General features: G+C 40.8%; 1 protein-coding gene across 1 annotated transcript in view; it reads left to right on the top strand.

The window, feature by feature from the left end:
- Positions 1-27,068, top strand: part of VSTM2L (V-set and transmembrane domain containing 2 like) — an 81,743-nt gene extending 54,675 nt beyond the window's left edge. Inside the window, exons 3-4 of the mRNA XM_074229028.1 lie at positions 4,668-4,718; positions 24,994-27,068. Of these exons, the coding sequence (XP_074085129.1) occupies positions 4,668-4,718; positions 24,994-25,311 (369 nt within the window). The 3' untranslated portion in view covers positions 25,312-27,068. The remainder of the gene's footprint in view (positions 1-4,667; positions 4,719-24,993) is intronic.
- Positions 27,069-27,357: the final 289 nt, after the last annotated feature.

Here is a 27,357-nt window from a genome sequence, read left to right as displayed (position 1 = left end):
CTTCCAGAGTCAATCAACATCATTGATTGAGGGAAGAGGGGGCCCTCAGAGACATTTGTGAGGTAGAAGGAGCTACCTTGGTTTGCTGGTCTTGAGATTCAGATGCAAGGGTTACCTGCATGGAACAGAGTCCTAGATTTGGAATCAGAGGACCTGGACCTTTGTCTGTGACCTTGATGAAATTGTTTAACCTTTATCATTCAAGTAAATGAGTACTTGGGTCCCTTCTAGCTCTAAATTTTCAAAGTCTGTGAGAAGTCTCTGTGGTCTGGGTTTGCAATTTTTCCATCTTTCTACCCATTTCTACTCTACTGGATGTTGATTTGGGAATGTTTTCAACTAGATCTCTTTACTCTCTTTATCGCCCCACATCTTCTCATGGGGAATTTTGATAACATCAGCAACAGTATTTGTTGCCCTATCCATATGTTCCTCTAAGTAATCTAGGACTTATCTTCCTTGTTATCCCCCCCCCCTCCCATCTTCCTTCTCCCTTTCCCTTGACCCTGTCCCTCTTAGCTCTCAGCCTCCCTCCCCCTACGTTGGATAAAGAGTCAAGGTTTTTCCTCTTCTTTTCTGTTTCTGCTCACGTAGCAATAAGGCCTCTGCAATAGTAAGCAGGAAGCTTTGGCATTTTCATGTAGATTTTATTTTTGTGATTTTAGTTGACCATACATGGAAAGATGATTGTATATGGACTGAACTTTATGCTAGTGGGCGGAATGTTTTCAATACTAACCTCCCCATGAAAGTCTGAAGTGACAAAATTGGAGGGGTTTTCCAAGGCGGTCATGGATCTTTACATTTCTGAGTAGCATGGTGTCAAGGAATAAGACCGTAATATTAAGCCAGAAGAGCCTACTTCAAATCCAAGCTCTCCAAATCCCAGCTGTCCTACTTCCTATTTCTGTAACCCTGGACATGTCACTTCCCTTGTCTGTGATCTCTGTTTCTTCCTCTGTAAAATGGGGGGGGGGGGTTGGATTAAACAACCTCCAGGCCCCTTTCCATCTCCAAATCCCATAATCTTATAATAATAATAATAATTAGTAACAGTAATCCTTTATGTTTGTATAGTACTTTCAGCTTCTCAAAGTGCTTTCCCATGAATTATCTCTTTTGATCCTTGAAATAGCTATGTAAGCCAGGCAATGCAGATGCTACCTCTCCTTCCCTACTCTCTCACCCTACCTCACTCCAATTTTGCAGGCAGAGAAAATGAGGCTCAGGTGATTTGTCTAAGAGACTCTCTCCCATTCCTAATCCAATAGTCCTTGGAGGAGTTACAAAAATAACTAAGATATGGTCCTTGCCTTTTAGGAGGTCTTAGTCTCATGATGGAAAAGAGATATGATTGTGGGCAAGTTTCTTAAGATCATATAATTTTTTTTTTTAGGTTTTTACAGGGCAAATGGGGTTAAGCGGCTTACCCAAGGCCACACAGCTAGGTAATTATTAAGTGTCTGAGACCAGATTTGAACCCAGGTACTCCTGACTTCAAGGCTGGTGCTTTATCCACCACACCACCTAGCCACCCCCATATATTATAATTTTAGTGCTAGAGAGAATATTAGAGATTGTCCCAGCCCAGTTCCTTCAATTTATTCATAAGAGGAAACTGAGGCACAAAAATGATTTGCCTATTTTCCCATAAATAGTAGCAGAGCCAAGATTTGAACCTGGGTCTTCTGACCTTCATTCCAGACCTTTAACTCATACTACTTCCTCCCTTTCTCTGAGCCTGCTTCCTCATCTGTAAAATCCAGGTAATGATACTTGCACTACTTACCTCCCAGGATGGTTGTGCTACAGAAATGTGTGCCATTAAGCAGATAATGGAATACAAATTAGAATATAAATTTGTAAGAGGAACATAAATGGCCATGTAATCAGAGGTGGGAGAAATTGCCTCCACCTGGGAGAATCAGGGGAAGCTTCACAGAGGGGATGGCATTCAAGTTGGACATTTCCAAAAGCCCATCCCTGGCTAGCCTTGTTTTAAATGTTTTGTTATGGAGCTTTCTTGCCGAGCCAGGCCCTTGACTGGGGGGAGTCACAGTGATTGTCCCACCTCTTCTCCCATTTCCCATCAAGCTCATCCAACTGTCTGAAACACATTGCCCACCCAGCCTGACTTTTGTATTCAGACAGAGACACATCCATACTCAGATAAGTGCATAGATATGCACAAATACAAGCATAGACATAAATATATCTTTATGTTCAAAAGAGTCATAATTTCATTTAAATGAGCAGGATTGTAGAGCAGAGGAAAGAATGGTGACTATGGAGTCCAAAAACTTGAATTCAAATCCTCTCTCTCACATGTATTAACTGCGTGAATATATGTATACATTCTGGGGTAGGGGAAGGAGGGAAGCAATGTGGTATGGTAGAAAAGATATTGAATTTAGAAAAGATGTGATTTCAAAGCTCTGCTCCAATGCTGATCAGTCATGTTCCCTTGGGCAAGCCATTTTAATTCCCTTGACCTCAGTTTACTAATTTGTAAAATGAGGGGTTTGGGCTGGATGGACTCTGAGGTCCCTCTCATCTCTAGATCTATGATCCTGTCATCTTCCTTTGGCAGGGCACCACCACCCACGCTTTAATTCTGACAGTTTCATAAATTACTGTGACCCAAAATATTCATCCTTGGGGGCCAGTCCTCTGCTGGTGAGCCTCTCCATGCTTAGATGGACTAGTTCTTTGATCACAAATGCACACACACACACACATACACACACACACACACACACACACTGTACTCAAAGCCTTTCCAGCTGGGTGAAACCTGCCAGCTGCTGGCAGAGCTTCCAAGAACCCAGGGTCACCTCTATGCCCCAATGAAACACCCACTGGCAGGGGACTAGCGTGGAAGAATCATCTATATGTTCACAGAAGGTCTGCAGGTATACAACACACATAAAACAAAGGCAGCAGCTCCCATTTCTTCAACACTTAGCATTTTCTGACAGTTTTCTTTGTTACCACCCTCTGAGGTAGATACTGAAAAGGATGCTTTCTCCTGTTTTGTAGATGAGAAATCAGACTCAGAGAGTGTAAACTGATTGATTGATCGATTGTAGGAATAAGAGATGGAAAGGATATCGAATATCATTTAGTCTAGGGGTTCCTCATTGGTGTCCTGGACCCCTTTGGAGGTCTGGTGAAGTTTATGGACCCCATTATACATAAAATATAATACATAGGAGTAAAAAAGAAAACCTATTATAATAAATATGGTTATCAAATTATTCTTTTAAAAATCTTTTCATGGGATGTAGGTTATGAACCCTAGTACTTGTTGGACTCCTTCATTTGACAGGAATTGAAACCCTGAATACTAGACACAAAGTCACTGTGTGTCAGAGCTGGCATTCAAACTCTATCCAGTTTGAGTATATTGTTCGGCATATGAATCACATACTTACAAGTGTAAATATGCACATTCATAGATGTTTGTATGGGTATACATGGACATAAACAGATATATTCATGTGCATATACACACACATACACACACACATACACACAAGATTATAATTATTTTAAAATTGGAAGAGACCTTAGAGATCACTTACTTTCCCCTTTGTCCCCCTCCTCCAACCATTTTATAGCCAAGGAAGCTAAAGGTAAAATAACTTGCTCAAGGTTACAGAGGTACACACAAAAACATGTGTGTGTGTGTGTGTGTGTGTATAGATATATGTATTTTTACACATACATCCTATTATTCTTACTATGCCACCCACCCTTTCCTAGGTCAATTCATGATGCACCATGGTTACCTTTAAGGTATTGGTCCCCAGTCTGGAAAATTTGACCACTAGCCCCACCCCACAGTGATGTCTGTACAGTTGATCATTCACATTTTTCTAGCATTATCTTCTCCTACCCTCTACTCTGTTCCACCCATGACCTCTCCTCCATTTCATTCATTTCATTCCCATTGTGAAATGGCCTTTCTCATTGTCTCTACCTTTTGTTTGAATTTCTTCCTATCCATCCTTTGAAGCCTAACTCAGGTCACCTCCCCGAAGGGTGTGGGCACATAACACCCCCCCCCACTCAAACGCACACAGCCACCACCCCCATACACATACCCCTTAGTAGTACTCTGATTCCTCCTTAAATATTACTTGATCGTTTCCCCTACATCTCTCTAATACACCCATCATGCAGTATGTATTATGTATTATGTATTCTAGTGTTCTAGAATACATTGTTTCTCCCCCGCCCCGAACTTCTAGACTTTGAACTTCACAAGGGCAGGCACCATGTCTTACCATAATTTTCTCTCTCAGCTCCCACCCCATCCCTCTAGATAGTAGGCACCTAAGAAATGTTTTCTGAGTAAATGGATGATTGAATGAATGAATGAATATTTTCTCTGAAGCTCACAGTACAAATTGAAATCTGTGAGTTAATGTGACAGGTGTCAATTCTCCCTCCTCTTCCCCCTCCTCTCCCCTTCCCACCCTCTATTAGATCAATCCAGAATATTCAGGATGCACCACTGCTATCTTTGAGGTATTGGTCCCCAGTCTGGAAAATTTGATCACTAGCCCCACCCCACAGTGATGTCTCTACAGTTGGGCATTCATATTTTTCTAGCATTATTTTCTTCAGCCAAACTAATGTTCTCTCTCTTTTTCTTTCCTCAGCTAAAGGCATCTCAGCAGGAGGAAGCTGGAAAGGAGGCCACAAAAATAAGCGTGAGTTCTGATCCTCTTTTGCACCTGGGCTATTGCCTTGAACCCAACTGTAAACTTTGTTTTCCTCAGCTCAGCAGGGAGCTTGGGGGGGGGGAGGAGCAGAAGAAGAAAATATTGTATCACTATGATTTTAAATGCTGAAGATTTTTCAACCCTGTTGAATGACAACAACAAATGATAGAGGGAAGGAGAAGGAGGAGGAACTGGGGGAGAAAATCTATTCTCCATGTAAGGGCCAAGGTTGTGTGAGGCCTGACGTTTTTCACTGGGTTTCCCAGTGGCATTTTTATTTGGGGGAATGAGGAATCTAATGGAGCAGAATCTCTTCTATATATATTTTTTCTATGACAATTGTGTACCAAGCTTCTTAAACTGACCAGGTGATGTGATTGGTGGTGGTAGCCTTTTTTTACTAGAAAAAAGAATAAAGAGCTGGCATCAAAGAATTCTAGACTGTCAGAGCTAAAAAGAGTTTTAGGAACATGGAATGTCAGAACTAGAAAGGGATCTTAAACATAGAATGCCAAGCCTAAGAGGGTCCTTAAAACATGGAGAGCTGGAAGGCATCAAAGGATATAAAATGTCAGAACTGGGAGCAATCATTAAATCTAGTATACCAGATCCAGGAGGGCCCTAAGAACATATAATGTTAGACCTATAAAATAAGGGATAATTGAGTATAGAATGTTTAGGTTGGAAAGACCCTTAGAACATGGAATGTCAGAGTTGGAATGGGTCATACAATATAGAATGGTAGACCTGGAAGAGTCCTTAGAACATGGAATGTCAGAGCTGGAATGGGCCAAAGAAACTAGATTGCCAGGAGGATAGCACATAGAATGTCAAAGTTGTAAGGAACTTAAAAATTGTAATAGAATCTAATGTCTGTTTTAGAAATGAAAAAACTGAGGGCCAGAGAGGCAGGGAACTTGTTTATATCAGAACTGGAGGGCAGTTAAGTTTATATCAGAACTGGAGGGCAGGACTTCAGATTTTCAGTTGATTCCATGAAAACAATAGCATTCATTCAACAGATATTTATCATCTGCTATGGGGCTAGCCCTATGCTTGGAGATGTAGAGAAATTTGGACCATAGTCTCTTCTTTCTAGGAAAGAAGATTGATTGATTGAATGAATGAATGAACAAATGATAGAATGAATGCATGAATGAATGAATGAATATTTCAATCCTCCATGCCTAGTTGAAGAGAAAGTATAATTGGCAGAGAACACAGGTATCTAAAATGTTGGATGGCAACAGAAGAGTAATGATACAATGATAATCATTGTCATTATCATAAATGATAGCAGTCCATAGACATAGCTACTTAAGGCTTTCAAATGTTTTCCTCACAACAATCTTATGATGTTGGTTGGGCAAGTGTCTTCTTCCTCAGTTTTACAGATGAGGAAACTAAGACTCCAAGCTGAGAAGTGACTTGCCTAGCTTCACACGGAAGGGTTGAGGTTCCAACAGAAATGTTCTTCTTGTCCCTTGGCAGGATTTCCATTTCTGCCCAGCTTGGCCTTTATTGCCTTCAAACTTATGGAACCATCCAGAGTGTCATTGACCTTCTCTGAAGTAACATTTAGAAACCAAAAATGTTTTTAGTTCAGCAAATACCTTCCCTTCCCACTCCCCAAGGAGGAGGAGGAAATGACCTATTTGCTGCCTGAGCACAGATCACTTAAGCCCAAGCAGGTGGCTGTATTCTTTTTGTAAAAACTGAGGATCCTTCCCTTTTGATTCTGTTTGGGGTTTAAGGAAGAGGGAGTGCAGGCCAAGGAGAGACTAATCTAATTGACTTAGCAGATTAGAATTCCAAGGCTGCTTAGCCCCACGTGAGCAGAATGTGAAGATGCTAATTAGTTAAATATAATAAATGTACTTAGCCCTGATTGCTTCTGCCTGCCGTCTTTGCCCACCCCTCTATTTGTCCCCTTTCATCCTGGGCTCCCACTGAGAGACTGATACCTGTATAAAGTTTTTCTTTTGTATAGTAGGATTGGGATCTCTGGGAAAATCCCCAATATTAAATAGACAAATGCACACGTATTAGACAGGAAACCAGGAATGATGGAAAAAGTTCTGGGGTGGGAATGCTGCCATGAACTCTCAATCAATCTATTAATCATTCAGTAAGTAAATATTTATTAAAACTCTATCCCCTACACTGTGTTAAGAAATGGGGATTCAACAGTGAAAGGGAAATGCTTCTGCCCGTAAGGAACTTACATTCTCTTAGAGAAGCTAATTTGTGAGTTGTGTCAGACTCATGATCCCAAATGTGATTTTCTTAGCAAAGATCTTGGATTGGTATGTCCAATCCTTCTCCAGCTCATTTCCCAAATGAGGATATTAAGATAAACAGGGCTAAGTGGCTTGCCCAGGGTCTCCCAGCTAGTAAGTATCTGAAGTCAGACTTGAATTCAAGTCTTCCTGATTCCAAGCCTGGTGTTCTATCTACTGCATTGCCTAGTTGCCCAAAGAGAAGCTAATAATCATGTTTTTATGAATCTTGAATTAAGTCTTATTGCTGGGAAGCAATTCTCCCACTTATACAATGAAGGGTTTTGATTAGATCAACTGAATTTATTGATCAACTATATTTATTGATTTTATATACATAATGTCCCTGATAGAATCAGGAAGACCTGGGTTCCTGTCTTGCCTCTAACACATACTAGATGTAGGAACCATGGCAAAATCCCATAATCTATTAGTGCTCTGGGCCAAAATGAAAACAAGCATTTAGTTCATGTCCTTGTCCCTGTAATGTAAAGATGCATACAGGATAGCCCCAACTTAATGACAAGTCTAGGTGATACAGTGGCATCTAGGAGATGCTGTAAATAAGAGAATCATCCTGAGTTCAAATTCACCCTCAAACCCTTCCTAGCAATGGGATCCTAGACAAGCCATTTAACATCAATTTCCTCATCTATAAAATGATGATAATAATACCGCTTACCTCCCAGGGTTGTTGTGAGGATCTTATGAGATATAATATGTATTTTGCGTTACCTGAAGTTTTATGTGAATGTTATCTATTGTTAATAATTTTTTCCTAGAAATTAATTTGTAAGTGTATTGTTTAGAATTCAGAACACTGAGAACAAACTTCCTCACCTGTGGTGTTTGGGATCCCTGAAGAACCTTTGAAAGCTTATTTCTTCATTAAAGTAGCTGAATACTTTTTTCTTTCTCCTTTCACCCAGCCCCGATGTATAAGTACAGGAACATTGTGGAAGTAAGATTATTTTTATAGGAACTCGCTTCCCAAGTTCCAACTCGAGAGACCAGGTACACACCATTTGCTTGGCAAGATTCTCTACTGCCTCTGCCTTCCTTTGCCACCTGTTTGTGCCTACAGGTCATTTGTAGATGAATGAAGTCAGTGTAGGATGGTAGAAAAAAAATACTAGCTTTGATATCAGAGGACTTGAGTACAAATTCACTACTTGAGATCTGGGCAAATTGTTTATAATCTCTCTGGGTCTCAGTTTCCTCATCTGTAAAATGGGTGGTTTGGACAAGATGGTCCCTTTAACATCATTTCTAGATCTAAATCCATGATCCTATAATTAAAACGTTCCTAAATCTGGGACTGCTTACACATACAGAGATATTCATACATGTGTACCAGATGGGTCCAAGTGTAGGCTGCCTACAATGCATTTTGTACCCCTAAAATGAAATGAAATCTTTGAAAGGAAAACATAGGTATCCACTGAAAAATGACACTGGTTAGAATCAGTTCAGTTCAGTTCAACAAGGATTTGTTATGTACCTATTATGGGCTAGGCTCAAAGGCAAATAAACAAACAATGTTTCCCCTCGAAGAGTTCACATTGACATTTTGTTTTCTACAAACTAGCATTGGGGAAGAGTTTGCCTTCTTTTTGGACCCAACCGCATGTGGGCATGTATATACAAGTATAGACCTGAACTCTGAGGTTCACAGTCTGCCCCACCCCCAGGCAGGAGATCAGTTGAGCCAGGATGGGGCAATAAGCTAGAGAATAGAGAGGAACAGGAATTGCTGTGGAGATAGGGAGGACTGTAATACATGGGGAGTGGGGAAGGGGTGTGGGACTACTCCTCACCCAGCTGCCCAGGTCCAGCCTACTCAGATGCCGACATTGTCACAACAGAAATCCATCCATATGGAGACCAAATATAGCATAAGAAGGTGTGTGTATGCAAAGATGTATATTTGTACCTGTACATAGGCACAGATATGTGTCTTCACTCTGACCCAAGAGAATACATCTACACACATGACTGTATATAAACACAGAGACATGCATACCAATGTTCACATACCAAAGCACAAATGCAGTTATTTTTGTACACAGTACATTTGTTCTATACACATATAGCATCAAAAATAGATTCAAGGTCTTCATCTTATGGGACCTGATTGTTCTTTCCCCAGGTATAACTCCCCTCTCAAAGAATATCAGATTCTGGGATCTGTAGTTAGTATTGGTGCCAGTTAGAGCTGATGCCAGAATTTCTGCTCTTTGGTGACAAAAGAGCCCAGGGTTAAGGTTGGGGAGGGTAAGAAAAACTCTGTTCCAGGTCCCATAGAACTCTGGGTCCTAGATGACAGGAGCCAAGTTAGATGTACATGGCTATTGTTGCTGTGTACAGGATGAGTTCAGAGTCAGCCGACTTGCAGTTTGAATCCTGGCTCACCTACAAGGTAGCATGACCTTGGGTAAATCTGTGGCCTCAGTTTCCTCAGTTTTGACTAGGTGATTGGTATCTAAGGATACTTCCAGCTCTCAACCCTTTGGCTACCTGCCATAAGAGAAGCAGCAAATCTGAGCTGAGAGCCTTCAGAATTGACCATAGGACTTTGTAGAGAGAGAGAGGGGTTTCAGTCAATGTTCATTGATTTAAATTGGCTCTGATGAGTTCATACAGTGATGGAGGATTGGTTGGCAAAATCTGCAGACCAGACTTGTTGAGACAGGGGAAAAAAAGCAGACAAGTCTTCCAGGCTGCCTGTGTCCTGGTCAATTCGATCATCTCTTTAGTCCAGGTCTCAGCAGGGGCTGGAGCAGCCTCACATAGCTGTGACTACATGACTTCTATAAACTAGCCGCAGCAGTACATCTCCTGCCCACTTCCCCAGCATTACCATCAATAATTAAGAGCAGCTGCATTTGTCAAAGAAAATGCTCAAAGGGGGCTTATGACTCTGAGGCCCTGCCTGCACAGCCTGGTTATCTGCATACTAGCTAATCTCCCTGAGGCTGGCTGCCTGCAGCATTACCACCATTGCAGAGAGAGAACTGGTCCCATTAGGTATGAGAGACTGTAGGAGTAAGTAGCAGGAGGGTGATGGCACTCATAATCACTAATTATCAAAGCTATAAGGGACCTCTGAGATTGTCCAATCCAATCCCATCATTTTGTAGCCAGTGATGAGATCCAGAGAAATTGTGACTTTTCCAAAGTTAATCAGCAAATAATCAAGCCTGAACTCAAACTCAAGTCTTCTAACTACAGATTCAATGCTTATTTCACACACGTACACACACATGTATTCATGATACAATATACATGTATCAATACAGTATATATGTACATGTATTTACATATATATATCACATGTTTTTTATCTGTTTGTAGTACAAAAATGCCAGACAGAAAATCCATAATTGGGAATATTAGTCCTTACTCATTCCCAAAACAATGTAATAAAACATAGAATCGAATCATAGAACATTATTGCTTTAAACAACTTTTCCAGAGAAGGAGCCCAAGCTTTAGCTAGAAAAATGATTCATGTAACATCATGGAGCTAGGAAATGGCAGCTGAGACTTGAGACCAAGTCCCCTTAATCCAAGTCTGTATTCTTTGCATTATATTGTATTTCCTTCCCTTCACTCTGATTTTTGGTCATTTTTAGTTATGTCCAACTTTTTGTGATCCAATTTGGGGTTTTCATGGCAAAAATAGTGAAATGGTTTGCCCTTTCTCCCTCCACATCATTTTAAAGATGAGGAAACTGAGGCAAGTAGGGTTAAATATCTTGCCCAGGTCTTATAGCCAATGAGTGTCCAAGGCTGGATTTGACATCTTTACAACTCCAGGATTGGTACTCTATCCATCATACCCTGTTTAGGCTTTTTAGTTCTTAAAGACTTATCTCACTGTTATCTCCCCACATCTCCATCTCTTCCTAGAAGGAGACAGTGGGGCAGAGATCCTACCTTCACTTTGCAGAAACTGGTTCTCCTGAGACCCTCCTCTGATTTCTCACCATGACCAGAAGGTGTCCCTGGTCTCTTTAAGGTTTTGATGACACATGGAAACTTCTGGCAGTTCCTTTCAAACTAGAGTGACTCTGACCTGGATTCCTTTTTGAAATTGTTTCCCTAGGACCTAGCACCATCCCTTAAACAAAGTAGGCCCCCATTAAAAACTTGCTGATTGGGGCGGCTAGGTTGAACAGTGTATAGAGCACCAGCCCTGGAGGCAGGAGGACCTGAGTTCAAATCCCATCTCAGACATTTAATAATTGCCTAGCTGTGTTACCTTGGGCAAGTCACTCAAATCCCATTGCCTTAAATAAATAAATAAATAAAGAATTTGAAGAGATTGCTGATTGCTAACAGTCCTGATGAATGGCTGCTACCTGAGTACTAGCCTAGCTAAATGCTGAGAGGCTCATTACCTGAAAGTTAGTTCCCAGAGTTGGATTCTTTTTCTTCCCAGAAACTCTTCAAACCATCTGTCAAAGGTACAGACACACTGTCATCTACACTGGTGAAGAAAGCTCCCAAATGGCTGATCATGGGAATATATACTTAGAACTAAAAGAGACCTCAGAAGTTACTTAGTTCAACCTAAACATTTGACAGATGAGGAAATTGAGACCTAGAGGTTAAGAGATTTGGCTTGAGAATGAAGTAGAAGTAAGAAGTGCACTCTGGGCCAAGGGAAGAGATGAACAGAGAGGCATGGATATGGGAAAGCACTGGATATAGACAGGAAACAAGAAGTCCTGTTTGATTAGGTCAGGGAGTCTGTGGCAAGTTGGAGGAAATTAGGGAGGGGTTTCAATAATAGGCTAAGGAGTTTGGACTTTGGACTCTAGGCAATGGAGAGTCACTGAAGGATTTTTGATTAAGAGAGTGATTGTGGTCCAAGTGGGCCATTGGGAAAGTCTGCTCTCAACCACATAATTAAAAAGCATGGTGAAAAGTAAACTAACAAATACTGAGTATCTATCATGTGCCAGGGCAGTTTCAGTGATGAGACTTAGTCCCAGATCTGAAGAATAAAGTTCTGGGGAGAGGAGTGACAAAATGAAGATGGGCAGGGGATCATAGGAATAGAGTCCTGGAAACATCCATACTTAGATTGGAAGGGAGACTCTGGCTCCTTTAATTTGGAGTCAGAAGGCCTGCATTTGGGTCTCAGCTCTACTACTAATTTGTATTGCAATCTTTGATGAGAATAATTAATCTCTCCTTCCACCAATGTGCCCTATTGCCAGCTGCCTCCAATGTGATCTCCTTGTGCCCCTACAATCATGCCTCCCCTCTATTAAAGCAACAACAAAACCCAAACCTTCAGTGACACCCTATTTCCTACTGAATAAAATATAAACTCCTGAATGATTTTCAACATCCTCCATAGCCTGGTTGTATTCTTCCTTTCTTAGCTTCTCTCACAGCTGTCCCCCTGAGTTCTGTGTGCACTGAATTGCTCTCTAAGCCACAGTCTTGGCCTGCCCCCCTCCCTGTCTTTGAGCTTTTATCTACATTGGTCTCTATGCATGAATAGCTTCCACTCCTCCTCCCTTCCTTCAGATTTAAATTCAGGAGTCAAAGCCATGAATTCTTTTCTGAACTTTGACCCCCCACTCCCCATACTCCTACCTCCCAAAATGATTTTCTCCCTTTCATTTTTCATGATGATTATCCTGGATCTTTCCTTTTTTGTTTTTCTCATTTTCAATTGTATCAATTATTTATGTACTCTTCGCTTCCTGGCCCATTAGATTATAGACTTATTGAGAGTAGTGCCTCTGTTGTATGTAACTTTATATGCCTAACACATTAAGATTATAGGAAATGGTTTTAGGGATTAATAATTATTTGTGGTTCACTGAATCAAATATTAAGGACCAGTCAAGTACTGACTGACCTCTCCAAGACAGGTCCACTGAGGCCCTCAGAGAGATTACTGAATACAGTCCCCTATGCTGGACCCAAAGCCCCTTTATATAGAGAGTTCTCCATGAAGAAGTACCAACAAGAGCACAGTACCCAACAGTGGGTCAGCATTAGTATAGACATATTTTAAAGCAAGGGTTGGGTCCCTTCTAGTCTTAAGATCGTATATTCCAAAGGATGAGCCTGAGTTTTCTGTCCTGAGGTAACCACCAAATGTTTTTGTTTTCCTGACAAAGGTTTTTAGCAACACTGCCCTAGTTTTTCCCCAAAACTAGAGGAAGGTGAATGCATGGAAAAGTCTTTCTTAAAAGGAAGAAGCCCCAGGCTTGGTCATGCCATAATTGGGCTTTGTGTCTTTCAGCATAATTAGGTGCCTAATTGCACAGCTAAACCATGTCAATGCATTTGCACGAAGAAGTCATTATGATTTACGGGCGAACTTCTGTTTGTTAACATTCTCTTCTCCATTTGCCACCAGTTAGATTCCTGTTGGAATCAATTTTTGGAAGCAGTTTGGAATCAGAGGGTTTGTCAGCAGGGTCTTAAGTGAGATTTGCTTTAAATTTCAGAAGCTTTAAAATTAATTAAATAGGAAACTAAAAATTCAGACAGCTCTGTTTGGGGATATGCCATTCCTTCTGCAAAGGCAGGAAGTCTAACCAAAGGTTCAGTCCCTAGCTCACTCTTTGTGTGATTTTAAGCCCTCTCTGGGCCCTCTTGGTTTGCCCATTTGTAAAATGAGAGAATTGAATTTAGGTAGCTTTCAGACAAGATATTCTATGATATTTTGTGATGAAGTATGAGAACTGGTTTCAAATTCTTTCTAACTGTGTGACCCTGGTTGAGTCACCAAGTTTCTTCAGGGATGTCCTCAGGGATGTAATGGTGTTGTGAGGAAAGTGGGCTATCAACCTTAAAGTGCTAGAAATAGGAGCCATTATAATTAGCCTTAGCACATCTACTTCCTCTCAGCTCAGTTACTTGTACACCGCCCCCCCTTTCCATTCCCCTGGAGGATAAGTACCATGTTCACTGTGCACACATTTATGTAGGGGGCTGTCTCTCCTGTTGAACAAATACAGAGAACCTGCCAGCCCTGTGGCAATGAATCCTAATTACCTCATCAAAGGCGCAGACCCTGCTGGGTAGAATAAGGAAGGAGCACTGCTCCTTGGAAGCCTTTTGCAAAGGCTAGGAGGGTAAGGGCTTCAAGAAGCCAGAGATGTAGGGGAGTGGGTGGTGGGAAGGAGGGAAGAATGGAGTTTGTATCAGGATACAAGGTGGGATATTCTCCTAGAGCTGCCCAAAGTTATAGTGCAGATGGGTTGAAACAAATCCTAGACAAGGAATGAAAAGGCCTGGTTCCAGCTCTACCCCCACTTACTTATTCAGTGTATGACCTTGGGCAAATCATTTTAAACTTTTTCTAAACTCATTTTCCCCCATCTTCTTCCCCTGGTCACTGTGACACAGTGAATTAGAGTATTAGATGTGAACTCAGGAAAACCTGAGATCAGATCTTATTTCACACCTTTATTACCTTTGTGACCTGGGGCAAGTTATAAAATTTTTGTCTCAGTTTCCTCTTCTGCAAAGTAAGGATAATAATACCACCTGCCTTGAAGGATTATAAGGATAAAAGCTTCAGAAGAACCTTCATATATTGTATTATTAGTACCTATCTATTTATTAGAGGGGAAGCTGGGTGGTAGAGTAAATAGACTACCAGGCCTAGAGTCAGAAAGACTCATGAAAATTTATCAAACTTATCAGCTGGGTGACCCTGGCCAAGTCACTTCATCCTATTTACCTAGAACTAAAGAAACTGGCAAATCACTTTAGCATTTTTGCCAAGAAAACCTTGAATGAGGTCAAGAAGAATCAGACACAATTGAATAAATACAACAAAAGTTTATTTGTCACCATCATCATCATCATATTGTAAGAGAATAGGTGGAAAAATGTTTTGACAATTATAATGTGTAAGTGGGATTGTTTAACCATTGGAAATGAGTGCAATCCAAGAAGTAATTGAGTAAGGTTGGTGTCTTTAAAGTTGACCTTCCAAGGTCTTTGTTCCTAGCCAACAGGGTGAAGGGGGAATAGGGAAAGTGGCACAACCTACATGGATATCATCTTTACCCTTTTCAATTAATCAGCTAATTAATAATGTGTCTACAGAGTGCCAGGCACTTAAATACTTGACACTTCCTCCTTCCTTTATTTCTTTACCTTTAACCTACTGAAACATGAAGCAGAGAAACCAGTTTGTCATGGGGAAGAAGTCACTAGCCAATACCATCTGGTAACCTCTGGCCAGTGTTGTCAGTGAAGCTGTCTTTTTACTCTGGCCGCACTTCTTTATCTTCACTAAACAGAGGACAAAAGCAATGATGCAGATAATCGTTGATAGTTCCTAGATAGTCCCCCACCCCCCACCCCCGGCAAAGTGCCTAGGATTTAGTAGCTGATGTTCTATAGCATTTTAAGTTTTACAAAGCTTTGTACACATCTCTCTCAACAACCCTGAGAGGTAGTTGCTGCAGGTGTTATTACCCATCGTGCTCATCTAATACAACATGCTACCTGCTGTTTTGGTGCTAATGGCCTGCTAGAACAGGCATCATGTTGTCAGAGAAGGACCATTAGACCATCTTGCACAATCTCACCATTTTGCCAGTGAGGAAACCATGTACCCAAAGAGGGAAAGGGACTTTGCCTAAGGTCACTCAGAAAATTAGTGGCAGTGCAGCATTCTTGTTTCCCAGTTAGGCCATTTTCTGATACACCAGATGATGTTTCTGATGGTAAGATAATTTGGATTCCTGAGGCATAGGGAGCCTGCTTGGCTGGCAAGAGAGACAGTTGGGGAATTAGGGAGGTGGCACTGATCTGGGGGTGGGGTGCTCTCCAAAGCTTTCAAGGGGGAGTTAAATTAAGGTGACAGAATGATTGTTAATAATACTGACATTTCAAGGTTTTGGGTAAACCAGGAGGAATTTGACTAGACTTTTGTTAATTTTCTAAGAAATTGGAGTGTAAATATATATATTTTCTTCCTCCCAGTACAACTGAGATCAGGAGGAGGAGGAGGGCGATATGCAAAGCACATGGCACTCCGGAGGAGCAGGTCCTCTCTGAGCTCAAAGCATTATTACTCCATTAGTGGCTCGTAGGGTTGACAAATGAAGGATAATTAATATCCGTGAGGGAAACAGATGTTGAGGTAATTCACTCCCCGCTGTGCATCTGAAAAAGCATTTCCTTGGATTCCTCTAAGGTCGGGACGTCGGGTGAGAGACTAGACCCAAGAGCTTGGCAAGACTCTACAGTCTCTCATTTAGAGGGAATGGAGGGGTCAGTAAGCCAATCTAGTTCATCTGACTGTCTGGGTCTCCAGCCGATTCTAGGTCCTGGTGCTTCAGGGGAAACCTATCACCCTGTGCCTCCAAACTAAGACAAGCATGGTATCTTCAGATGGAAGGGTAACCTAGCAGTCTTCTCATCCACCCCTGTTTCCTGGTGGGATGGCAGTTCACTTCTAAGGGGAAATGATTATTTCTCATCTGTAAAACAAGGATAATAACATATTCTTTATCTTGCAGGGTTCTTGTAAGGACAATGACTTAAACAACTGTATAGCACCATAGAACTGTTTATTATACTGACACTGAAATCTGATGGCACATTATAGGATGGACCCATAATCACGGATTTTCCAAGACTGTGGTAATAGATTGTGAACTCTCTCAGGTACTACCACGTTGAAAAGCCTTAGAGTACACCTCCTGAAATGAGTTATATATGTCAGTCAAGGACAAGCCTTGCTAAGTGTGGAGAGGCTCAGAACCCAGAAGGGTGGCTGCTAGGTCAATGCTTTTGACCACAGCACCTCACAAAATCATCTATAAAGTCAGAGAGGGGCTGCAATCTATTTTGGTGGACCAAGCATCCACCCCAAGGAAATTGTGGGACCTTAATGCATAATCACTATCTCTATCATCATTGCTATTATGTTCTCATCATTTTTGTCCTTATTTTTTTTCAATAGGATTCAGCTAAAAATGATTTAAGGACAAGTGGCTATCTTGCTGTTATTCATTTATATTTAATGTCCTATAGACTATTGTAAGGGTGGATAAAAATGACTGCTTTTGAGGAATTTAATAGAAGTATTAGGATTTAATATCTTCCTCATAGACTAGTGCTGGAAAGGAGTTTGACAGGTTTTGTCCCATTGTCTTATTTTATATCTGAGGAAATTGACAGGGAAGTCTTAGCATGATTAAGTAGTGATCAAGGTCTTATGTATATGTAATAATTAGCAGAGGTAAGATTCAAACCCAAGTCTTCTGTCCCTAAATTCAGTGAAATCTTTCATCTATATCACAGTGCTTTTCAGATACAAGTTCCTTTACAATGGATTTCTTAATTTCTTTTTTGTCTTAAACCAATTTAATAGCCTGCTGAAATTTTAAAATAATGTTTTTAAATACTAAAAAATAAAATATGTAGGATTGCAAAACAAAATAATTATATTAAAATATAACTATCAAAACATTAAAAAACAAAAAAGAAGTTCTCAGCCTATTGGATTGTTATTCCAACTCTTAGACCTCTTCTTAGTACATCCATCTTTTTTACTAGAAAAGAGCTCCAAGGCTTAAAGACAGCTCAAGGACAAAGATTTCTTTCTTTTCTTCAAGGGATAAGGTGTTGGCAACTCTTCTAGGATGCTCTTTCTGAACCAGTCCTCTTCAAAACCAAAGGGATCCTAAAGTTGTATCTCCAAGGAGATAGCCTTGGATACCAGCCAGTTCTTGCCCACACCTATCCACTCACCTCATCAACTTCCTTATACTCTAACCAGATTAACTCTTTGGATGTTATAAAAATAGGACCTGCTTTAGTCTCTAATCCTCTTGTTTCATGGAATTTCTTACCTTTAGCTAATTCAGGTCGAACCTATTGCACTATAAATTCAGTTCTTTTCATGTAAACAGTCTTGCTAGTACATTCACTCATTATAGGTTGTGTCAATATACATGAAGTTTAGCATAGAGACCCAGGCACATGACTCAAAAATAATGGTATCAATCTATGCTCAAAATTGAGGAAGAAGGAGAAAATCAGTGGCTTCTAGTCCACTTCTCTTTAAGACCACAAGAAGCTGGCCTACTGCCCTGCATTGGTCCAAGTAGCTTAAGGGTTAAGACATGGAGTTTTTGAGGACAAGCCCATGGGATGTGACTTCATTGTTGGCTAGTTGGTTAGCTTTGTTCTATTCTGTTGGTTAGAACCATACCCCAAATCAACACTTATCTCCTCCTCTCAGAGTCCTTGTCTCCTTCAGGACTCCAGTTAGGTTTCACTTCTTCCATGAAGCCATGAAGCTTCTTTATTTGGTATTATTTTTATTTATTTTATTGATTACTCCCAGTAGGATGTATGCTTCTTGAGAGCAAGGACTATTTTTTTCTTTTATCCCCAGACCTGGAACAATACCTAGCACATATAGGATACTTAATTCATGTTTGCTGAATTTAATTGAGTTGTATGCAAATACAGCTGTGTGTCTTTGTTACAAGGAGACTGCAGAATTATGGAAGAGACAAAAAATCTTCAGGTCATCCTTATTGATAGAAGGAAAAAACCAACTGGGCATGGTAGTGCATTACCAAAATTTTTGCTGCTGGGGAGGCTGAGGCTGGTAGATCACATGAGTTTGGAAATTGTGAGTTGTCATCAGTTTGAGTGTTTATACCAAGTCTGACATCAATATGGTGAGCCCTGGGAATGGGGCTGTCTTAGGAGGTATAAAGGACCAAGGCTGGAACTAGAACAGGTCAATGCTTTAATTCTGATCAGTAGTGGGATTGAGGTCATTAGTGACCACTATACTTCTAGCATAAGAAAGATAGAGGGACCTTGTAATAGAAAGAAAGGAAGGAAGGAAGAGAAAGAGAGAAGGAAAAAAGGAAAGAAAGAAAAAGAAAGAGAGAAAAAGAAAGAAATAAGGAAACAAGAAAGGAAGAGAAAAAAAACAACCCATAGTGCGTGACCTAACATGTAAGATATTTTGTAAATTGGAAATCACTATTTTGTTATGATTTTGGATGATGGTTGAGTATTATTATCAATAATACAGAATGTTAGAGATGAAAAAGACCTTAGAGACCACCAATTTCAAACTTCTCACTTTACAGAAGAGAAAACCCAGAGTGAAGTGAATTGCCCAAGGACACAGAATTAATGGCAGAACCAAGACAAGAATGTAGGTCTTCTAAGCTAATATCTGTTCTATATTTCACTAGACTATGACTATCATACCATAAATACAATACATGTTGGAGTGCATCTCTGAAAAGTTCAAATTAAAATACATGTTACCTAAAAATGTTAAATGTTAAAATGTTATCTGGAAGTTTCCTCCCTAACCCTTTCCTAAGTAGCAACAAGGTCTGGATGAACAGATTATCTGTCAAGGAACAAGACCTGGAATAGGGCAACCTCAGTAGAGACAAACCTTTACAGTTATGATGATGATGATGATGATGATGATAGTAAACTGACATTTACATAACTCTTTAAGCTTTTCAAAGTAAATTTCAAATAGATAATATATTTGAGCCACAGAAGCCCTGTGAAGTAGCTAAATTAACTTGTCCATGGCCAGTAAAAAGAGAAAAGATTTGAACTCAGATTCTTCCTTATTTTAGGGGCAGTTAGATGATAAAGTAGATGGAGTACAGACCCAGGAGTCAGGAGAATCTAAATTTAAATCTGGCCTCAGGTACTTACTGACTTCGTGATTCTGGGCAAGTCATTTAACCCTGTTTGCCTCAGTTTCCTCATTTGTAAAATTAACTGGAGAAGGAAATAGCAAAAGAAGACACTCCAGTATCTTCACAAAGAAAACCCTAAATAAAGTCATAAGCAGCCTGACATGATTGAAAAATTATTGAACTGCAAAATCTTCCTTATTTCAAGCCAGTACTTTTGCCACTATACTGTATTACCTTTGATAGATGAATCTATGGCAATGCACAAACTCTGGACAAGAAGGGCAAACCCAAGATACTGAAAGCTATCTTCACTGCCCCTTTCTCTTTTGGAAAGGCATCATAGGATAGGAGAAAGGGCACTGTAGTTTGGAGTGTCAGAAGTCCTGGTTTCTAGCTCTTTATTAGCTGTGTCATTATGGAGATAACTTAGCTTCTAGGAAACTCAGTTTCTTCATCTATAAGATGGAGGAAAAAATGTGGTTAACTGGAAAGATAATTGGATTTGGAATTGAGACCTGGGTTCAAATCTTGCCTCTGCTACATTTCTGTGTAACTTTGATCAAATAATTTCCCATTTCTGAGACTTGATTTCCTCATGTATACATTGTTGTTGTTTTTCAGTTATTTTTAGTCATATCTGACTGTTTTTGATGGCATTTGGGGTTTTCTTGGCAAAGATACTGAAGTCATTTCCATTTCCTTCTCCAGATCATTTTTACAGATGAAGAATCGAGACAGCCAGGGTTAAGTGACTTGCCCAGGGTCACATAGCTAGTTACTAAGACCAGATTTGAACTCAGAATTTCCTGACTTCAAACCTGGCACTCTATCCACTGTGCCACATAGTTGCCCATTTATAAAATGAAGATGTTACATTAGATGATCTTTAAAGTCTCTTCCGATTCTAAATTCTATGATTGTATACCTTATAGAGTCATTGAGTCATTGAGAGGAAATGCTATGTAAAGCTTAAAATACTCTAGAAAAAGAAGTCATTTTTCTCTTTATTCCTCATGACCAAATGGTAATATTCATGAGGGTCATGAACAGAATCCCCCCCCCCACCAACTATAGGCAAACCCAGGTAGCCAGGTTCATTAGAGGGTGAACGGTAGCAGCTGTTCCCTGCTGGGTCCTCATCTTTCCCTTCCCCTCTGGCACAGAGCCAGGGACCCAGGGCGAGCTATAAATCGGATTTATTGACCCAACCTGAAAGCTGCACCCACTCGGGCCGTGAGTAAGTCTTAAATTTCATCGGGTGATAAATACCAAGAGAGAATCAATTTGGTATGAAAGCTAATTAGCTGGCGAGCTGTGGCATCGATCTTAGCCTGATGCTTCTTAGAGGGGACTAGGTCGTTCAGCTATGAAGAAAGGGGGAAGCCAGGGATTAATGGGTCAGTCATCGGGCCTTTTCCATAAAGCAGAGAGGGAAAAAGGAAAGGGCCTCAGGAAGAATTCTGAATTCCTTATCTGTACTTTCTCAAAGAAGGGAGGGATTAAAGGAGAAACCTGGTTATGGGAAGATGTTTGAAGCTAAAGGAACATAGAAGTTGAATGACTTCAGCATAATTTCATTTATAGAAATAAGGAAATGGGATAGGTTGCATTGTTTCAATAGGAAAAATAGGTTTGCTTCCTCTTCTGTAGAGGAGTGGATTAGATTGATTCTAAAGTCTTATCCACTAATAAACCCTACAAAATAAGGAAGGAATGTAGAGTTATGTTGTATTTTTGGAGGGAAAAAAAAAAGATGCAGATTAGTCTTTTATTCTCACAAGTCCTCTCCTAGTCAAGCCTTGGGGAAAATGGAAAACTTGAAAATGTACTATCTCCTTCTATCTACTTCAGTATTCTTACCTAGTATTTCTCTGAAGAAGAGATTGGGTGAGGTGCTCCACCAGGCACTTGTCCAGAATATCTGAGTGACCCCAGGTTGGTCTCTTCTCTACTAATTTATTGCAGTAAGCCAACCTGGGAAATTTAGCATGTTAACATTGAAAAATGGTAAAGATATAGTGGAATCAAAAATAAGATGTTAATTGATATTTGGATATAGGATCTCAAGTCTCTTTTCACTATTCTTAATCCTCAGAAAGATTTTTGTTCCTTCTGCTCCTGCTCCTACTTCTCGTCCTCTTCCTTCTTCATTTAATTAAACTTAAGCAAGCATTTTTAGACACCTACTATATGCAAAAACCCTGGAAATACAAAGACAAAAATTAAAAATAGCCTTCAGGTTGCCTATATTACCCTGGAAGATAAAGCATGTGGAAATGTAAATAAATAACAGACAATTTGAGAAGGGAAAAATAACTACAACCAGGAGGTTCAAGGAAAGTTTTCCCTAGGAGATGGGACTTGATTTGAGGTCTGAAGAAATGACTGATTGTGTGAGGTGAAAGTGAGGATGGAATGCATCATAAATTTATAATAATGATGATTTAGTCAGTTAATTAGATATACTTATTAGGCACCTTACTTCAAGGACTCATGATTTCATAGTTGAAGCCTCTTTCTCCACTGTTGAATATCATAGCCCTTCTATGGCTTATGACTTATTAAGATACAAGTGGAAAAGGGAGTCAATCTGGACTTAGAAGACCTGGCTTCAAATCTCAGTTCTTTCACTTACTATCTTTGTGATTTGGGGCAAGTCATTTAGTTTCTCTGAGTCTCAGTTTCCTCATTTTAAAATGGGGGGCTAGACTAGATAACCTCTGAATTCTTACTATTCTAAATATAATGTGCTTAAATCACAGTGATTCATTATTCAGTGGTCATCCTTCTAATGATAAAGTTTCTCTACACTTAGCTTAGCTGCCCTTCAGATAACAGAGACACAGATGGCCCCACATTAGGTCCACATTGAAGCTTTCCCAGCTTAGTATGTTGCAGTTCACTAATGTAGATTTTATGACCCTACAGTCATTGTTTCTAGGCCACAGTGAGACATCATATGACAAAATATTTCCCATCATCTAACTCTGCAAAATATAGCACTGTGAGGTTGTTAGTTTAAGAATTATTATCTCCATTCTATATATTGAGAAAATGTGACTTAAAATCAAGTGTCTTGTCCATGATTACAAGGCTACTCTCAGAATTGTGATGTAAACTCAGATTTTTCCAAATTCGAGTCCAATATTTTTTTCAATATACCATGCTGCCTTCTTACACAAACACACTTCTACTTATATAGTACTTGAAGATTTATAATTGCTTGCATTTCAACAGTTATTTATATAACAGTTTAGGCTTTTTGAGTCTAAAAGAGGAATCTAAACATATTCTTTAAAGGAAGATCAAAGGGAGTTAACATTCAAATCAGAAGTGTGTATTTCCTAGACCTGCTTTTGGGTCTCTTCGTGTGACAGCTCAAGTGGTCACTCAGGCTACATTGGACTGGTCAAAGTATAGCATGAGGCTATGTAGTAGCAGCAGGCTGACCTGATCTGAACATGACTGTTCACATAGTAACATCTCAATTCACAAGGGACAAGAAATAGGAGGGTTTTTCAGAGGGAAAAGTGTTCAATTATCATAGTAGCTTGCATGATAGTTCAAGAATATAGGAAACAAAGGGAGGAGACAAGTCTGTAGTCCAGAAGAATAGATCAGGAACATGGAAATGATGAGATCCAAGGAGCCACCCGGAAAACATAGTGTGAGGTCAGGTAGGTTCAAGAAACCATGTGTTTAAACAGGCTTGATGTTGTACTAGGAGTTCAATACAATTTGATTCAACATGGGGAATTACCAGGGTCCTTTTCTCTTGTGGTACAAACTCTGCCCTCCAGTATTAGCTTCAAATGTGGATGGCTTCCAGAACTGTGGACAGCTCCCAGGATGCAGGCTAGATCTCAGTACTGCGGACAGTTCCCAGAGGCTACTGTTTCCTACATGGAAAATAGCTCCATCTGAGCTTACTGACAGTGGAAAGATTTGACCCAGTCTTTTCCCCAGAGGCTACTAGGGGGAAGGCTGCAGCCTGAGGGTACCTCATAGTCATCAAATGCCTGTTATCATCAATCAGTCAACAAATATTTGGACAGCAGCCTTCTCCATGCTATGATAAAATAGAAAGAACTCTGGTCTGGAACTTAGAAAGCTATCCTATGTGGCATTAAGCAATTCTCTTCCCCTCTCTGGGGCTCAGCTTTCTCTGTAAAATAAGGAGACTAAGTGATTCCTCCAAGATCTCCTCAAGAATGCCATTTTGTTGAACAAAGACCAAAGACTATTACCTCTAATTTTTTTTAAAAGTTATTATGTAATTTTACTATCTCTTATAATTTACTTTTTCCTTAAGGATATAATTTTTCTTTCAACATATTCAATTTAGATCAATATATAGCATGGAAAAAATGTAAAGACTACTAGACTGCCTTCTGTGGTGGGGGGAGGGAAGCAAGATTGGGGGAAAATTTATAAAATTCAAAAATGAATAAATTTTTTTTTAAAAAAAGAATACCATTTTGTGTTTTAAGTTTGACGGGCCTTTCCAACTCTTACATTCTGTGTTCTGTTACAAAGATCCCTCCACATTCAATATCCCAGCTTTAGGCTTAAAGATTATTCCAACTTCTGTATTTAGAACTCCTTCATCTCAGTCTATATTCCTAGGACCCTCCCAATTTTGGCATTTTATGATCTGGGTTCTTTCAGAGCTCTGAGAGTCTCCATTTTGTGCTTTTTAAAAAAATTTCAAGCAATATATGCTTAGTACTATATGAGTAGTGCAAACAAGTAAATCCCATTGGATTTTAAATACTTTTTAGCTCCAGATCTTGATCGTGGGGTGTAGGCATAGATTTTGTGGAAATATAATGTTTACCCTAAATTTTTGAAGAAAACTATGACATCAGAAAAGTGATGCCATGACAAGCATGTGAATTGGATTTGAGTGAGGGATACTGTGCTAAGTCACCAGCCTCATTTTCTCCTCCAGAGTCATCTGAGTCCAGTGGCCATATATGAATCAGGATGACTGAATTAGAGGCAATGAGGGTTATGTAACTTGCCGAAGGTCACACAGCTAGTAACCCTCAAATGATCTGAGGCCGGATTTGAACTCCCAACCTCCTGACTCCAAGACCAGTGATTATTCACTGCACCACCTAGCTTCCCTCTTGTGGAAATATATATTGAGAATGGGAGAATAAGAAATTCTCTTATGAATTCAGGTCTCATTGGGTTGGTACCTGATGCATTTGTTTTGATCCATACTTTATACTTTTTTCAGTCTGTCACTGTGTCTCCCATCCCCTTTCTCTCTTTTTTCTTTAGGTGGTCAAGGTGGTTGGCAGCAACATCTCTCATAAGCTCCGCTTGTCCCGGGTGAAGCCCACAGATGAGGGAACCTACGAGTGCCGAGTGATTGATTTCAGTGATGGCAAGGCCCGGCATCACAAGGTTAAAGCCTACCTTCGGGTAGACCCTGGAGAGAACTCCATCCTTCATCACCATGGTCATGGCCCCTCCCTCCACTTGCAAGATACTCCACTGTTGGGAGGGCAGCCTGCAGCTCCTGCCCCACCTCCACCCCCGCCCAAGCCAGGCAAAGAGCTGAAGAAGCGGTCAGTAGATGCTGCCTGTGCTCTGTAGACTGACACTCCTTCATTTCCCTTACCCACCCACCCCACCCTGGTGGCTTAGAGAAAGTGGGAGGGTCACTCCTTCCCCAGTCCTTCTGCCTTTCTTTCTTCCCTCCCGTCCTCCCTCTATTGTACAGAGTGCATGAGGAGCAGGCCCTGGGCCAGAGGAGTGCCCTGGATCCAGATGCCACTGAATTGATGTTGGCCCAGCTGGGCCCTGTGTGTCCCCCAGCAGTGGCCCTTGTCACTCTCCCCATGCTCAGCATGTGAGCCCCTATACCCTTCCTTCAGCCAATTTCCTCCTCTGTAAAATGAGGCAGTTGGACTAAATGATCTCCAAGGTCCCATTCTGCTCTAAACCCTATTCTCCTATGACCATTGCTTTTTTAGGTTCTACTAGAAGTGGAGAGGGGTAGGTGGGTAGTGTGGGACTGGGACTTTGGATGCTGGCAGGAAAAAGGCATTATAGGGATTCTGAAGCCGTGGCCATCAGAACTCGGGGATGATGTAGGAGTGCTGTTCTATGCCATAGGATCTAATCTCTCCATACCTAGGGGTCCATGCAATGCCTCCTCTCATTGCCAGCCTGGTGAAGACCTGTGATTTGCTTTTCTTGTTGGGTCTAGACCCAAAGATCTAGCTTGCCCTTGCTTTGATTATTGCCCCCTGGGCACACTGCATTCCCTTTTCCATTCAGTTTCATTGCTGTGCCAGGATCTGGCCATGCTAAACAAGCAGCTAGTCCCACTACCCACACTTGTATATTGTAAATAGCAAATAGCCCAAATGAATGTTCTTTCCTTTGATGTATATGTGTGTGTGTAGGAAGGTCAGGGGAGATGGGGCAGTAGAAGAGGGGAGGTTATCATGAGAAGCCTCCCTCTTCAGTGAGGTTAGAACAGGGGACCCAAAACTGGGAATCCTGGCCCCTAAAGAATTGCAGACCCCTCTGAAAATCTGATCCCAGCAAGAAAGATCCCTGCTGCCTGGATGGGTCCAGGACTGAGATGGGTGAGGAGGGGTTGTAAACAGTCTTTATATCTTTATAGTTTGTATTTCTGTGGTTCCTTTCATCCCAAGCCTTCCAAGTAAACTATTGCTCCTTTCCCTATTCTTGGAAGAACCTAGAATTAAACCCAGGAGCCCCCTCATTTTTCAGGGCTCATTTCTGGACCCTCCTCCCTTTGCCACCTTCCTCTCCCCTCCATGCAAAGTTTTGCACCAGCAGGGGCCCCACCTTCCCAACCTCACTTCACTTCAACCTGAGGTTTCTCCCAGAAGGCCCCCCCTTCCTCTTCCTGTCAACCTCACAAACTCCAGGGCCTGTTCTGATCCAATGCAGCTGAGTCCACCTCCCTGAGGGGATCCTCTAGGGCCCAGTGACAACTGCCCAAGGCCCCATCCCTTTCTCTCATCCACATTTACATTGTCTTGTCCTTTTTAACCCTCTGCCCACAAGGATTTGTAAATATTTCTAATGGGTCAAACCCTTCACCCTCACCCAATCCCATATAAATACACAACACACACACACACACACACACACACACACACACACACACACGGGTTCTACTGCTCTGGCCACTGCCTAACTGAAGAGGGAGCATAGTGAGGAGGGAGAGGGCAAAGGGTCCTTGGGCAGAGACCCTTCACAAGTCTTTTGCATCAATACAGAAGGGTGTAACTACAAGTTACAGACTGGGGGCTTAGCACCTGCTGGGCTCTCTTCATATCCACATGATCCAATCTGTGATTATCAGCCTTGCTGAAGTGAATAAAACTGTTTAAATGAACTTCTGATCAAGTGTCTTTCTGTGATGAGTCAAATCATTCAGTCATCCAGTCAATCATCAAGCATTTTAAATGACCATTAAGTGCTTGGTCTTGGCAAAAAAAAAAAAAGTGAATCAGAATGGGAAATCACTCATTTTCCAGTTTGTCACTGGGAATTAAACTTCACTTATTCAACAGATTCTCATTAAACCCCACAAGGCTTGGTGATTGACAAGGAACAATCTCTTTGCTTTGTGAACTCAAGAGCCTGGATAGGGAGAAA

This window comes from Macrotis lagotis, chromosome 1 (genome assembly GCF_037893015.1).
Source record: "Macrotis lagotis isolate mMagLag1 chromosome 1, bilby.v1.9.chrom.fasta, whole genome shotgun sequence".
Classification (NCBI taxonomy): domain Eukaryota; kingdom Metazoa; phylum Chordata; class Mammalia; order Peramelemorphia; family Peramelidae; genus Macrotis; species Macrotis lagotis.
This window is presented reverse-complemented; position numbering and strand designations above follow the sequence as displayed.